Source organism: Maniola jurtina, chromosome 3 (genome assembly GCF_905333055.1).
Source record: "Maniola jurtina chromosome 3, ilManJurt1.1, whole genome shotgun sequence".
Lineage (NCBI taxonomy): Eukaryota > Metazoa > Arthropoda > Insecta > Lepidoptera > Nymphalidae > Maniola > Maniola jurtina.
The window spans coordinates 1,231,941-1,246,412 of NC_060031.1; the positions used below are offsets into that span (position 1 = coordinate 1,231,941).

At 37.3% G+C, this 14,472-nt stretch overlaps 1 protein-coding gene across 15 annotated transcripts in view; it reads left to right on the plus strand.

Moving 5' to 3' along the window:
- The window catches only part of LOC123881043 (disintegrin and metalloproteinase domain-containing protein 22), a 407,047-nt gene that overhangs the window by 283,804 nt on the left and 108,771 nt on the right, over positions 1-14,472 (plus strand). For all 15 annotated transcript variants that reach the window (XM_045929573.1, XM_045929577.1, XM_045929582.1 and 12 more), the window contains one exon: positions 2,934-3,003. In XM_045929573.1, the coding sequence (XP_045785529.1) occupies positions 2,934-3,003 (70 nt within the window). The remainder of the gene's footprint in view (positions 1-2,933; positions 3,004-14,472) is intronic.

Below are 14,472 nucleotides of genomic sequence, written 5' to 3' on the forward strand. Positions count from 1 at the left end.
AAACAAACTCAATCAAAATCTATTTTTCCTTCTCACCGCGTACCTACTAGCAATAAAACCGTGATTGATACGGTTTTATTGCTAGTAGGTACAAGTTAAAAAAATTAAGTCTAAAGTATCGGTTAAAGAACGTGCTAAGTGTTTCTCTGAAAAGTTACTTTGTATTGTATCCCTACTTCGTATCCCTGAAAACCATAAAGTTATCGCGGGCTTTTTATAACCTTAAATTCACGTGGACGAAGTCGCGGGCATCAATTTTATTTTATTCCGATACAACTTGACTGCGATCTCACTTGGTGGTAAGTGAGGAAAGTTTTTTGCGATTTGCAACTAACGAAAATGTATTCTACAACTTTCTTTTCTCTTACAGCTCTTCAAAGCAAAATCTCAGCTTCACGATAAATACGGAATATTTTCAGGACTAACCCAGCAAACACATAAATCTGGCGACCATAGTGTACGAGTTGTGATTGATTTCGGACTCTATACCACAGTGACACGGCTCAATTTATCTTGCCACAGCGGCCATCAATAAGTTTTGAAGGATAAAACGGGTGGTTCAAATTAATATTGACGCTGCAAGATAAGCCTGCAACTTTTGTTGCTTGTTTTTCTTCTTTATGTTAAAGCTCCGTGAATATATTTTCGATGTATTAAGCTTGACTTTGTTTTACGAGTGAAACTACTTTTTGTTTTGTGATATTTGAAAGGGGTTTAAAGTTTTTTGTTTTATACTGGTTTTACTACGGAAATAGCATAATACTTTGAAGTTATTTTCATGTCTAGTATGTAGGTACACACTAGAGTGAAAAATTGGGAGCTTTCAGAAAATTAGAAGGACTAACTAAAATCAAAGAAAATGCTCCTAAAATGATGTGAATTTTTAACTCAAAAATGCATCTGAATATAAATGCCAGTGTGTCTGTCTGTCTGCTAAGTTTTCATACCGGTTTAATTGATTTTGACGTTTGGTATAGAGATAGCTTGCATCCCGGGGACGGACATAGTCTATTTTTGACGTGACAACGTCTTATACTTCGATAGAGCCGGCTGCACACACGAAAAAATATGACTCATGCGGCGTTACCTCGCTCTGAGGCGTTCCATGTAAGGCTTGAAGTGCAAGCGAGAGCGCGGAACGAGCGACAAAGAAGCACAATCGGCCTTTGTTGTCACGTTCAACTATCGTCAGTAATCCAGTAATAGTACAGACAACCAATTTTTATGTCAGAAAATCAAATGGTTTTCACGAAATTTTTAAAAATCTATATGGCTACGCGGATGAATCATGAATCCCGGACATCACTAACTTAATAAGAATTGAAAAATCGAAATCTCTTAAAATGTATGCAACAAATATGAGGTATATTGTGGGTTTAATATATTTTTGTTTAACAAAAGACTTTAACTTTGAAACCACGTTCAGAGAGCTCAGTAATAAGACAAGGCTTCGCAAATTACTTACGCAACCCATACTGATTACCTTTGACTGCAAACCGTGTAATTTATTGGCAAAGCAAAACTTGGCTTACTTCGTTTTCCGTAGACAGTGTGCTTAGTATGAGAGTTTACATCTCACCAAAGCTCATAGATTTCGAGCTCGAAACACTTTAGCGTTAAGAAAAGTAACCCTTTTTTTTTTATTCACTATAGGTAAGCGCTTAACCACAATCACACCTGATGGAAAGTGATGATGTGGTCTAAGATGGGACGCGTTTACCTAGAAGGTGCCTATTCACTCTTGTTTTATAGATACCCGGATTGTAATTGGTAGGAAACACAGATCGCGGAAGAGTATTCCAAACCTTAGCCATGCGTATGAGGAATGATGACGCAAAACGTTTCGTGCGTGTAGATGGAATGTCAACGACATAAGGATGGAAACTCGCCTGACGTCTTGCGGTTCGGTCGTAAAATGGTGAAGGGGGGACAAGATCGAAAAGTTCCTGTGCACACTCTAACCCTACGTAAACGTGGTTTAGTTTTTTCTTTTATAACTTTGAAACTACATATTTTTACATAAATCTGACACACTGTAGTCACAGATATTTGTTTCTAGAACGTTTGTACAAAATTTTACCAAAAAATGCATTTTACACAATCAAAGATTATGTGAATGATAAAAGAGCATGGATTTGATCTGCAGCTCGTACCAGCAATGCACGGGACTGCATTCACTTTCTTTTTTGTAACCTGTTATTTGTGTTTTGTGGTGCAATAAAGTATATGTACATACAATACATACTTTTATACATGGCATAATATTATACATCAAATCTTTGAAAAGAGCAACCGCAGAGTTTCTTGCTGGTTCTTCTCGGTAGTAAAGGTATTCCAAACCAGTGGTAGATGCATTTGACGATTCAAAAGTACATGTAAAAATTTGATTGAATAATTGTTATTTTTTTTCATTGAGTTTGAATGGATTATATTATTCTGACTATTTTACTCTGACGATATTGAGTTTCTACTTTTGATGCTCAAATTCTCAATAAAACGTTGTTGCGATGTAAAATCTCATACTAAGCTCACAGCATAATTTTGTATACGCTTTTGTTTCTTACTTATTCTGGATCTTCGAGCCAGTTGCACGTCAGACGGTTAAAATAAGGTAACGGCTAAAGTAGAAGACTGTCCAAGATCTATAGAAAATACGTTTGCAAACTTTTTGTAATATTTGAAATGCATACATTTAAAAAAACTATTAAAAATCCTCAAAATCCTATCTATTCACACTTTTACTTCAACGGCCGGTTTTTTTTTTACCAGAGACCTGCTAAAAAAACCGCCCGCTTTTGATTTCTCTTTTTTTTATAGATTAGTTTATCCGGCAAAGGCCAATTTTGCCAACCACCGAGAATTTGTCCGAAGTCAGATCTATCTTGTGGTTCCCATATGAAGTCTTATTTCAAGCCTTTTTCATTTTGTTTCAGGCAACTGCTGGCACCAAACCTCAAACAAACACAATACCTCGCTAACGGTGCTGAAAGTGAAGTTAGAACGGTGAGTAACAACGTTTATATACCCTATCTGTGGAATAAAATTAATATAACGCTCTCTCTACCTAATCCCACACAAGTGTAAATTAAAAATTTATAACACCCCCGATAAGTGAAGGTTACAATAACTAGAAAAGAGCTGATAACTTTCAAACGGCTGAACCGATTTTCTTGGATTATAGCTAACTAGGGGATGCCCGCGGCTTCGCCCGCGTGGATTTCGATTTTTTTAGATCCCATGGGAACTCTTTGATTTTCCGGGATAAAAAGTAGCCTATGTCCTTCCCCGGAATGTATTCCAAGTCTGTACCAAATTTCATTAAAATCGGTTTAGCGGTTGGGCCGTGAAAACGTAGCAGACAGACAGACAGACAGACACACTTTCGCATTTATAATATTAGTATGGATAACACTCTCGATCAAGCCACCTTTCAAACAAAAAAAACTAAATTCGAATCGGCTTTTTGTCCAACCGAATGCTGAATTATTAAAGTAGACTTTTGCTCATCGTTTACCAAAAATATGAATAATTAGAAACGGACGGACATAAGCACATGTCCTTTACTTTAATTGCGGTACAGAAGGCAATCCTCAAAGCCGCTTTTGCTCTGCGTTCTAATTACGTCTTTTCAAAGTCACACACAAGTCGCGAAATAATGCGGCGGAAATATGACACAGCGCAATTTTATTTAAATTATGCGCTTTAAAGCACACTAGAGATTCATTTTGAAAGTTTTAATCGCTGGCAAAGAGCGGGCGCTGAAGAGATGAAATGACTCCTCTCGCGGACTGTGCGGCTATTCTGCAAGCTCACAGCCTCGCTTGCATCGCTGACGCAGCGATGTAACACTACATAATTCAATAAATCGGTCATAGAGTTCAAATATTTTACGCTCTCTGTAGAGCATAGAACATTTAAGTTGTTAAAAATTTCTCCCACAAAATGCTATACTGCAAAAGGTAGCGTTGAATGATTCACTACTTCGGCAATGTAATGGCAATTCTGAGAATTATTTCGTAATTTATTATACTCAACTACATACATGTAGATAATAATATTGCACTGGTAATAGTATGTACGAGTAAATTGTATGTATCAATTATTATGTGTTTATATAAAGGTAGTAACATCGACAATAATGTTTTGTACAATAGACTAGACAACAGCCCAACTAACATTAGTGCGCCTGAAATTACCCTTCTCACGTTAATAATATATCAGTGCTATTCTGTAAACGCACAGCCTACAGAACTAAATTATTTAAAGCGACGGTGAACTCAACTATGTAACGCGTATATATTTGAAATGTAGGTAATATCACTCTAATTTAGTGTTTCTTATAATTATTAATCTTATTGAGCCGTGATGGTCTAGTGGTTAAAACGTCCGCCTCCTAATCAGGAGCTCGGGGGTTCATTTCAGGGCGCGCACCTCTAATATAACTTTTCAGAGTTATGTGTGTTTTAATTCAATAAGTATCACTTGCTTAGCAGTAAAGGAAAAGTTTGTGAGAAAACCTGCATGCCTGAGAGTTCTCCTTAATGTTCTCAAAGGTGTGTGAAGTCTGCCAATCCACACTTGGCCAGCGTGACGCACTAAGGCTCTCTTCTCTTCTGAGAGCAGACCTGTTCTCAGTAGTGGGCCAGCGATAGTTTGATAATGATAAACGATGATGATGATGACGAATCTTATTCTTTGTCAAAAACGACGAACACAGTGTATTACAGAATAAAACCAGCGGCGAGAACCGTCAGTAGAAAATAGATGCTGCAGTTTGTTTTGCTTTAAACACAAAGTTCGGAGTTCAGACAAATTGATGTCCAATTTGGTGTAGTGATTTCTGCAGTTCGAGAACTTTACTTTTTAGTTTCTTTTACTTCGTTTTTTCATACTAAACAAATATAGATAGATAGATAGAACACTTTATTGCACACAAAAACACATGTAAAGGAACACAACACAGAAAGAAGAAAACAAAAAAAAATCTGTGTGCAAAGGCGGCCTTATTGCTTGGAGCAACCTCTACCAGGCAACCTTTGCTGAAAGGAGAAGGTAGTGTTGGATAGTACCAATATTACGTGTTGTGAATCTTATCTGTGACTAGCTTATGACTACAGAAATTTTGAATCTCTATTTTACCCCTTAAGGGGTTGAATTTTCAAAAATCCTTTCTTAGCGGATACCTTTTACTTTCTAAGTACGTTATAATAGCTATCTGCATGTCGAATTTCAGCCCGATCCGTAAAGTATGTTTGAGCTGTGGGTTGATAGATCAGTCAGTCAGTCAGTTACGTAATCCAGAGTACATCCATGTAAATGCGAAAGTGTGTCTGTCTGTCTGTCTGTCTGCTACCTTTTCTCGGCCCAACAGTTTAACCGATTCTGCCGAAATTTGGTACAGAGTTAGCTTATATCCCGGGGACGGACATAGGCTACTTTTTATCCCGGAAAATCAAAGAGTTCCCACGGGATTCCTAAAAACCCATCCGCGTAACCGATTTGTATGAAATTTGGTACCAAGGTAGCTTGCGTCCCTGTAATTGACATAAGCATTTCATCCCGGAAAATCAAACAGTTCCTACGGGATCTTTAAAAACCTAAATCCTCTAGTTTCTAATATTTTACCGATAACTTAATTAAGATGCCTAAGAATATATAAATGCACTTTCTTACAGGCATTGTCTTGTCACCTATGCCAACATAACGACAAAACCACATACTTCTCATTTCAGACCCTTCATTTCCAAATTTCGTTCAGCACAATCCCGAAAGTGCTCGAGTAAAGCAAAAGAACCTTTGTGTACGTCGACACAAAGTTTGCGAAGCACTCCTGCTATTTAGTTTCGACAAATTTAAACAGACAGTCGGTGCTAGAAAATTCAATCCACTGTAAAGCAATTTACGAAATTTCTAGAAACTTAGCGCGCAAAACAGAGAAACTGTTTACATATCAAAACTGAAATTTGCCTTGTTGAATAGATTTAGTGTAATTTTGGCTTTGAATTTACAATACACATACTGTTATGTATCTTTAGGTAAGAGTCGTGATGGTCTAGTGGTTAAGATTTCCACCTTCTATGCGAGAGGTCGGGGGTTCGATTGGGGGTGCGCTCATCCTACTTTTGGGAGTTATGTGCGTATTTTGACGGCCTCCCTGGTACTGTGGTGAGCGCTGTAGTCTTATTAGTGGGAAGTGCCAGGTTCGATTCCTGGCAGGGGCTTGGAATTTTATAATTTCGAAATTTTTCGTCAGGTCTGATGGGAGGCTTCGGCCGTGATTACCACCTTACTGGCAAAGCTGTACCGCCAAGCGATTTAGCGTTCCGGTACGTTGCCATGTAGAAACCAAAGGAGTATGGGTTTAATGAAAACTGCCACAGGTATACCTCTTCCAGGTTAGCCCGCTTCCATCTTAGACGGCATCATCACTTACCACCAGGTGAGATTGCTGTCAAAGGTTAACTTATATCTGAGTAAAAAAAATTAAGCAATTAAATATCACTTGCTTTAACATTGAAGGAAAATGTCCTGAAGAAACCTGCATGCCAGAGCGTTCCATAATGTTCTCAGAGGTGTATGCAGTCTCCCAATCCGCGGGCTCCGTAGTGAACCGGCGATAGGTTGTTGATGATGATGATAATTTTTTTAATAAAAATAGCGACCAAACGAGCAGGCGGGTCACCTGATGTTAAGTGATTACCGCCGCCCACGAACATTTGCAGCACCAGAGGAACCGCCAATGCGTTGCCGTCCTTTCAAGAAATTGTTGATCCGCCATATGAATAACCCCATGTTGTAATCTAATGGGAACACCGCAGAAGGGAGCGTTCCACAGTTTGCATGTGCGGGGAAAGAAGGACCTGGCACAACGTACCACGCACCCAGATGGTGAGGGAAATTGCTTATAAGGGATTTTTATAATTGCTATTAATTGTAAGGGATCCAGACATCGTTTAAGCAAGCACCTGCCGAAGGACTATGGCCTAAATCCTTCTCATTCGGAGAGGAGACCCGTACTCAGTAGTGAGCCGATGTCGATAGGTTGATCACGATGAATCATATTTCCCTGTGTAATTAATAACCATACCTTTCAAAACCAATTCGAACGATAACAAAATTAAATGATTAATCACTTTCAAGATGAACATTATCCAAACTCCGAAGACTGTTTGAATTTTAAATCTAAGGAACTTAATTCAAGAGCCGATTAAATTTTCAAAGCTTGGAATCAGTACTGGTCTATTAAAACTTCGCCAACGTCACAGATGGCCGGCGACTCTTGGCCTGTCTTACCTGTCAGTTACCGAACTAAGTTTTGGAAGTTTACTTTATTTGTTGGTTTACTTTGAACCCTTGTTGATGTTGCAAAGAATATCACTTTTGTCAAGTTATTTATTAACTAGGTATACGCAAATTTGGGTTTAATTTTATTTCGCCTTTGTACTGCAGTAACTTATTTACAGCGAATTCATCCATGTGAATTTACGTTTACTCTTGGTTGCTACCGAATACCCTAGTCACTAGTCCAACGAAGTTATGTCGAGGTAATTGGTTGGTTTAGTGGTGTTGACTGAAGGTTGGTTGTAATTATTTTTTTCATTAAAATAACTTTATCTTCACAAATTCTGTTCGCACTGCAGAAATTCGAAGAAAGATTTCCAGATTTGTAGGTACTTATGTCAAAAGATGGCCAATGGGGGTGGCACTTTCAAAATCAATGGCCAAAGGTTGCAAAAGGCTATGAAATGTCAAACAAGCTCCTTAAATTACAACATGCAAAACGAACGATGACCTTTTATTACCAAATTTATCAATATTTCCACTTACAAAATCTCGGAAATTCAACAAATAGCTCGCATCGATGCAGCTTTGAGTCCGCCCGGGCTTAATTACAGCGCGGCGCAAAGTCGTCGCGAGCGAGTGATTACATACATCATGCCTGTTCTCGGTTCATTGGTCGAAAATAAAATCCTGCTGACTGCCGAGCCTCTCAAAGTGCTTACATGGCGTGACGAGTTTTCGGCTTTACTACTTCTGTTGTTGCTTTCAGGCCGCATTTCTACCAGGTACGCGATACGTTTCTAGGCTATGTATGTGTGACAAACCCACCAGTCATCCTCGTCATCATGATCAACAACTGATCCTCTCATGCCAGCCCACTACTGAGGATAAGTATCCTCTCAGAATGAGAAGGGTTTAGATGGTCCGCTATTCTAGCCCAGTGCAGATTGGCAGATTTCATACACCCTTGAGAACATTATAGAGAACTCACATGCAGGTTTCCTCACGACGTTTTCCTTCGTCAAGGTATAGTCACTAGACCACTGAATCATTTGGTCGGTCGGTTGATTGAATTGAAACGTAAATTCAACAAATAGCTCGCATCGATGCAGCTTTGAGTCCGCCCGGACTTAATTACAGCGCGGCGCAAAGTCGTCGCGAGCGAGTGATTACATACATCATGCCTGTTCTCGGTTCATTGGTCGAAAATAAAATCCTGCTGACTGCCGAGCCTCTCAAAGTGCTTACATGGCGTGACGAGTTTTCGGCTTTACTACTTCTGTTGTTGCTTTAAGGCTGCCTTTAAACCAAGTATACACATCGTTTCTAGGCTATGTATGTGTGACAAACCCACCAGTCATCCTCGTCATCATGATCTGACAACTGATCAACCCATGCCAGCCCACTACTGAGCACAAGTATCCTCTCAGAATGAGAAGGGCTATAATTCAAGAAAATCGGTTCAGCCGTTTGAAAGTTATCAGCTCTTTTCTAGTTACTGTAACCTTCAATTGTCGGGGGTGTTATAAACTTTTAATTTACACTTGTGAGTTATATTATGAAACTCAGAAAACATGCTCAGACTATAAATATCATGGAACAAAAAAAAATTGTCGATAAAAAAACCACAAAACAGCGAAGCTTGAAGGTCAAACCCTTTGCAACAATTGCTATTATCAGAATGATGATATTATGCTGAATTTCAGGACGAACACGAGGCGAAATCTATTCCGAGAATTTTCATATTTAACATTAATATTAAGTTCTTATACAAAAGCACTCTATTTGATTCGCAGAGGCAAAATAACCGTAGCAAGAGGATAATTCATCATGCCCGGGCTTCAATGATGGAAACTGCACAATGGCAGCTTGCGTTCCGATAATAATGGCCCGAATATTCTATTCTATTCTAGAATATGTTGCTAATATCATAATTATGATGTTTCATAATTCAATTAAAAATTAAACTATGAAATTCTATACACAATAGCTAGTTGAACTGCCCTGGCTTGGCACGATTGGATTTTATTTAATTTATTATTTTAGGTTTACTTACGTAGTACCTAAGTACGTAAGTAGTTTAAGAAGTAGGATTTATAAAAGAAAGAAAAAAAATTATTTTGTAAGCTATGCTACATATCACATGTTATGTTGACTTTGACTTTGACCTCTTTCATATAGTTAATCAACAGACCAACGTGGCAAAAAGTCGTGAAATATACTAGACACAGATAGATATACACAGTTGGTATCCACACTATTTCGGTGCAATGTGGTTAGGTTAGGTTTGTTTTTCACCCGACTATTGTACAGATTCTTTTTGGAAATAAAATTAAGTACTAATAAGTGGTCTTAGCACAGAAATACGCTGTTTTCTGTCAGTTATTTATATAATGGAAGGAATAACAGGAACTCCCCAAAACACAAATAAACATAAGGACTTACTCTACTCAGGTTACATTTTCAATGTGGCACGTTAGGGTTAGTATGAGATTTTACATTTCGCCAACTTAGATAGAATTCGAGCGTCGAAACACTTTAATTTCAACGGAAAATGTACTTTATCAGCCTTTCAGCCTTTTAATAAGCTCAACTTGGTTCTTGCGTCTGCAGCCAGTGTTCTAAGTGGAAATTTTACGAAATAAACATCGGTAGGTATACTTTAGAATTCTTATCCGACATAAAAGATAAATAAATCTTAGTAACATTCTCGGAGAAACAGGTAAGCGGTGCAATATGCCATACCCTTTAGACCTTTTGGAGTTACGTTTTTCACTCGTATCATGATTCTACTTTATGATATTGACCGTACTGATATATGATATAGGCGTACTATATGCGGCTCATAAGCCGCATATAGTACGCCTCTTATGCATTTCAGAGAAAAGCTACTTTTTCACCTTTTAAGTCATTTACGGAAAAATGGAAGTACCTCTTATAAGGAAGGCTTTAGCAACCAATAGGTACCCTTTCAACCTAGGTTAAATGGACCCCGCAGCACTGTTACGAATGTATGAACTTTAAATCAAAAGTGTTTACGTCCATTTTACTCGGACGTTATGGTACGCTCGAATTTTTTTATTTACTATAGGCAAACGCTTGACCACAATCACACCTGATGGAAAGTGATGATGTGGTCTAAAATGGGACGCGTTTACCTAGAAGGTGCCTATTCACTCTTGTTTTAAAGATACCCGGATACCAACGTTGGCGAGATGTAAAATCTCATACTAACCCTAGAGAACCAACAAAGTCCTTTGTCGTTTCGTTGGCAACGTCCAAATACAGAGAAATATAGAAATGGTAAACGTACAATGGAATATTCAAGTTATTATGTTGCCACGGCAAGCTTTTGTACATCTATCATTGAAGCTTGAAAATGATAAATTATTTCTACGCCCTGATATTACGAGTATGCTCTGATTTTTCTGTACACTGCTGGGGAATTTAGATACAAGGAGAAGTGCAGTGCATACAAACGAAGCGATCTCTGTTTCAAAATTCTATAAAACTAAGTCGCAATACGTTTTTTGGGTTCCGTAGCCAACAGGAATCCTTATGGTTTCGCCATGTCAGTCTGTATGTCCGTACGTCCGTGGCTTAGCTCAGAGACTCATAGTACTAAAAAACCGAATTTAACATGGATAGATATCTGTGGTATTCATGTTATTCACGTGGGCAAAGTGGTAATATAAAATCATGAAAAAAAAATTTTAGGGCATCTCTAGCTCACTTCATTAATTATCCCTCCCATACAAAGTAATACTGCAATTGACTACGAGTACCTGACAAAACAAAGTACTGTCTAAAGTACTAAGTTAAAGACATAATATTATATTCCTTGAGTCCTTGAGGAGCACTAAGACTTCCTAGAATTCCTTGAAATCCTTTCAAGGAATTCTATCAGAATCTTTAAAAAATCTAAATGCCACGGACGACGTAGCGGAAATAAGCTAGTAAAATATTAGACACTAGCTGATACCCGCGACTTCGTTCGCGTGGATGTAGGTTTTTTTAAAATTCCCGTGGGAACTCTTTAATTTTCCGGGATAAAAAGTAGCCCCTGTGCTAATCCAGGGTATAATCTATCTCCATTCTAAATATCAGCCCAATCCGTCCAGTAGTTTTTGCGTGAAGGAGTAACAAACATACACACACACACACACACACACACACACACACATACAAACTTTCTCCTTTATAATATTAGTGTGATAATGATTTAATTTTTTTTATAAAATCCAAGGGTATATAATAATTTTTGAAAAAGGAACGTCGTATTTAATCACAAATCACCTCAACCGAATAGCCCTAACGCTGCAAACGTAAAACGAAAAATTGTTCCATTAAATTTCCAATTATTTTCAACGAAGCGAACTATTACAGGCGAAAAAGCAAAAACCCAAATCGATGCAATGAACTTTTCGATTTTTCGAATTTTCAAATTTTCTCCCATACATGATCCTCGCCTCGTCCTTACTAAATTAAACAAGGTGGCAAGAAAATTCAATCCAATCTAAACTTCCTTCAATCCAATTTGAATCCCCCCCAACCCAAATCCCCCCTTCATCCGTGGGAGGAGCATCGAAGCAATTTATTTCGATCCCGTCTTCTATACGTCACTGAAAAGATGTTTAGCGTTTTATAAAACTAACTGCTTTGGACTAAACGTCGTGTCTGCCTGTTTTTGAATCGTGTCTAGGTTTTAGAGAAATTGAAATGGATTGAAATTCTTTTATACTCAGTTTATTTTCTCACGTACCATATGGAATTGAAACTGGAAATAAATAAAATAATGTTATCAAATTTTAAACTGGAACTCTGTTTATAAAGGATTTTGTATATTTGATGTATAACACTTACAGACACATGTATGTCGCTGTTAACGCCTCAAAAATCGTATATAATTTCAAATTCTAATCTAGAAGCGCTTAAAAAACTGAAATATGTCTAGTACGTTATTGCTAATTCATCTTGTTTATTAACCCCCGACCCAAAAAGAGGGGTGTTATAAGTTTGACGTGTGTATCTGTGTATCTATGTATCTGTGAATCTGTCTGTGGCATCGTAGCGCCTAAACGAATGAACCAATTTTAATTTAGTTTTTTTTTTTTTTGTTTGAAAGGTGGCTTGATCGAGAGTGTTCTTAGCTATAATCCAAGAAAATCGGTTCAGCCGTTTGAAAGTTATCAGCTATTTTCTAGTTACTGTAACCTTCACTTGTCGGGGGTATTATAAATTTTAATTTACACTTGTTCACTCTATGATATTTTGATTTACGTCATTACAGCTGATATTATCTAGAACCCAATTTTACCAATATTTACTGTCTGGTGAAAGATTTTTGCCGACAAAGACTTACCATCAAAAATATTCAAGATTTTTGAAACGAACCACACCATTAAAACTAAAAGGAAATTCTCAAGGTTAAAATCCATCGGAAAACCGGTCCGAAAGTTACAGTACACCCTAAATTCCGCCCAGAGATATGAGAACGTAGAGTTGGTAAGCGTTATAGATACTTGGTATCTTTACGACGACGTCTCTACAAAGTTATCGCGTGAGTTTGCAAAGCTTAGTATTTTATCGGGTTTTTCTAATTTATCACGCCCACATCTCTATGCATCTCTGTGGTAGATGTAAATAGGTATTCAAAAGTACTTGTGAAACTGTAATCGAAAAAAATAATTTTTTTATTTATTTATTTATTTATTTACTGTAGTTTTAGTTGATAATAATAATTCACACACTGGTTTACACATGGGGCAATTTTTTTTCATACAAATTTTATGTCGTAAAAGTACGCCAAGCCGTACGTTTCGGTTATTATTACTAACATCTGATAATAATTTAAAAAAAACTAAATTGAAATCTTGTTTTCTGTGTCGACTTGTGTGCTGAGAATAAACTGAAAACCCACCGCGTCATTATCCTAAAAAAACTCCTACCATCATGTGAATAATGTAAAGGTCACAACCTTCAGCAATGTAAAATACGCCGCAGAGAGAGAGAGAAACCATGGGTAAGCGGTGTGTATTTTTTTTTTTATTTGTAAAGGTCTTGAAAATCAACAAACCATACCTGGGTAAAAGTTACATCGTATCTTAAATTCCACTGAGATACGGGAACGTTGAAAGATTTCGTATCTTTACGACGTCCCTACAAAGTTATCGTGTGGGGCTGCTTAGTTTTAGCATTTCGCTCGTTCCTCACGCCCGGCCTCGGCTGTTAATCCCTTGTCGGGAAATTCGTACGGAAATTGAGCATAGCTACTGGTTAGTTTTCGGGCGGGCTGGTTAGTTTTGTTTCAACGTTGGCGTAAAGGATTTTTCGAGAAATTGTACCTTCTTTAGCGATTTTTTTTTAAAATATATATTACTATGATAAAAAATACTACTATGATAAAAATAATGTGATTGTATTGAGACACGATCGGACTATGGTAAATATTATATCTAATTTTCAATAAAGATAAAGGTATAAAAATATAAGTGACCAATCCATATTCTATATACTTTTACTAAAACTGTACAGTGAGATTTTTTTTGTAATTTAATAGTAGGAAGCTTTATTATCGATAAAATCCAATTATTTTTTTCAGTATTATGTTATCTTATTAATTTTTCCAATTTGTTACGACCACCTGTTTGTGAATCTAACGTAGTTGAAAATGCACTAAGTAACCAATAAATCGTGTCAGTTCAAACCAATGTAAAAGCTTTGCTAAATTCCACCGAGGTATGAGACCGTAGAAAGATTCTGGTATCTTTACGACGTCCCTACAAAGTTATCGCGTGGGGCTGCATAGTTTTAGCATTTCGCTCGTTCCTCACGCCCGGCCTCGGCTGTTAATCCCTTGTCGGGAAATTCGTACGGAAATTGAGCATGGCTGCTGGTTAGTTTTCAGGCGGGCTGGTTAGTTTGGTTTCAACGTTGGCGTAAAGGATTTTTCGAGAAATTGTACCTTCTTTAGCGATTTTTTTTATAACATACTACATAATAATAATACTTTTGTGTACATTTTGTTTACTATGATAAAAATAGTGTGATTGTATTGAGACACGATCGGACTATGGTAAATATTATATCTAATTTTCAATAAAGATAAAGGTATAAAAATATAAGTGACCAATCCATGTTCTATATACTTTTACTAAAACTGTACAGTGAGTTTTTTTTTTAATTTAATAG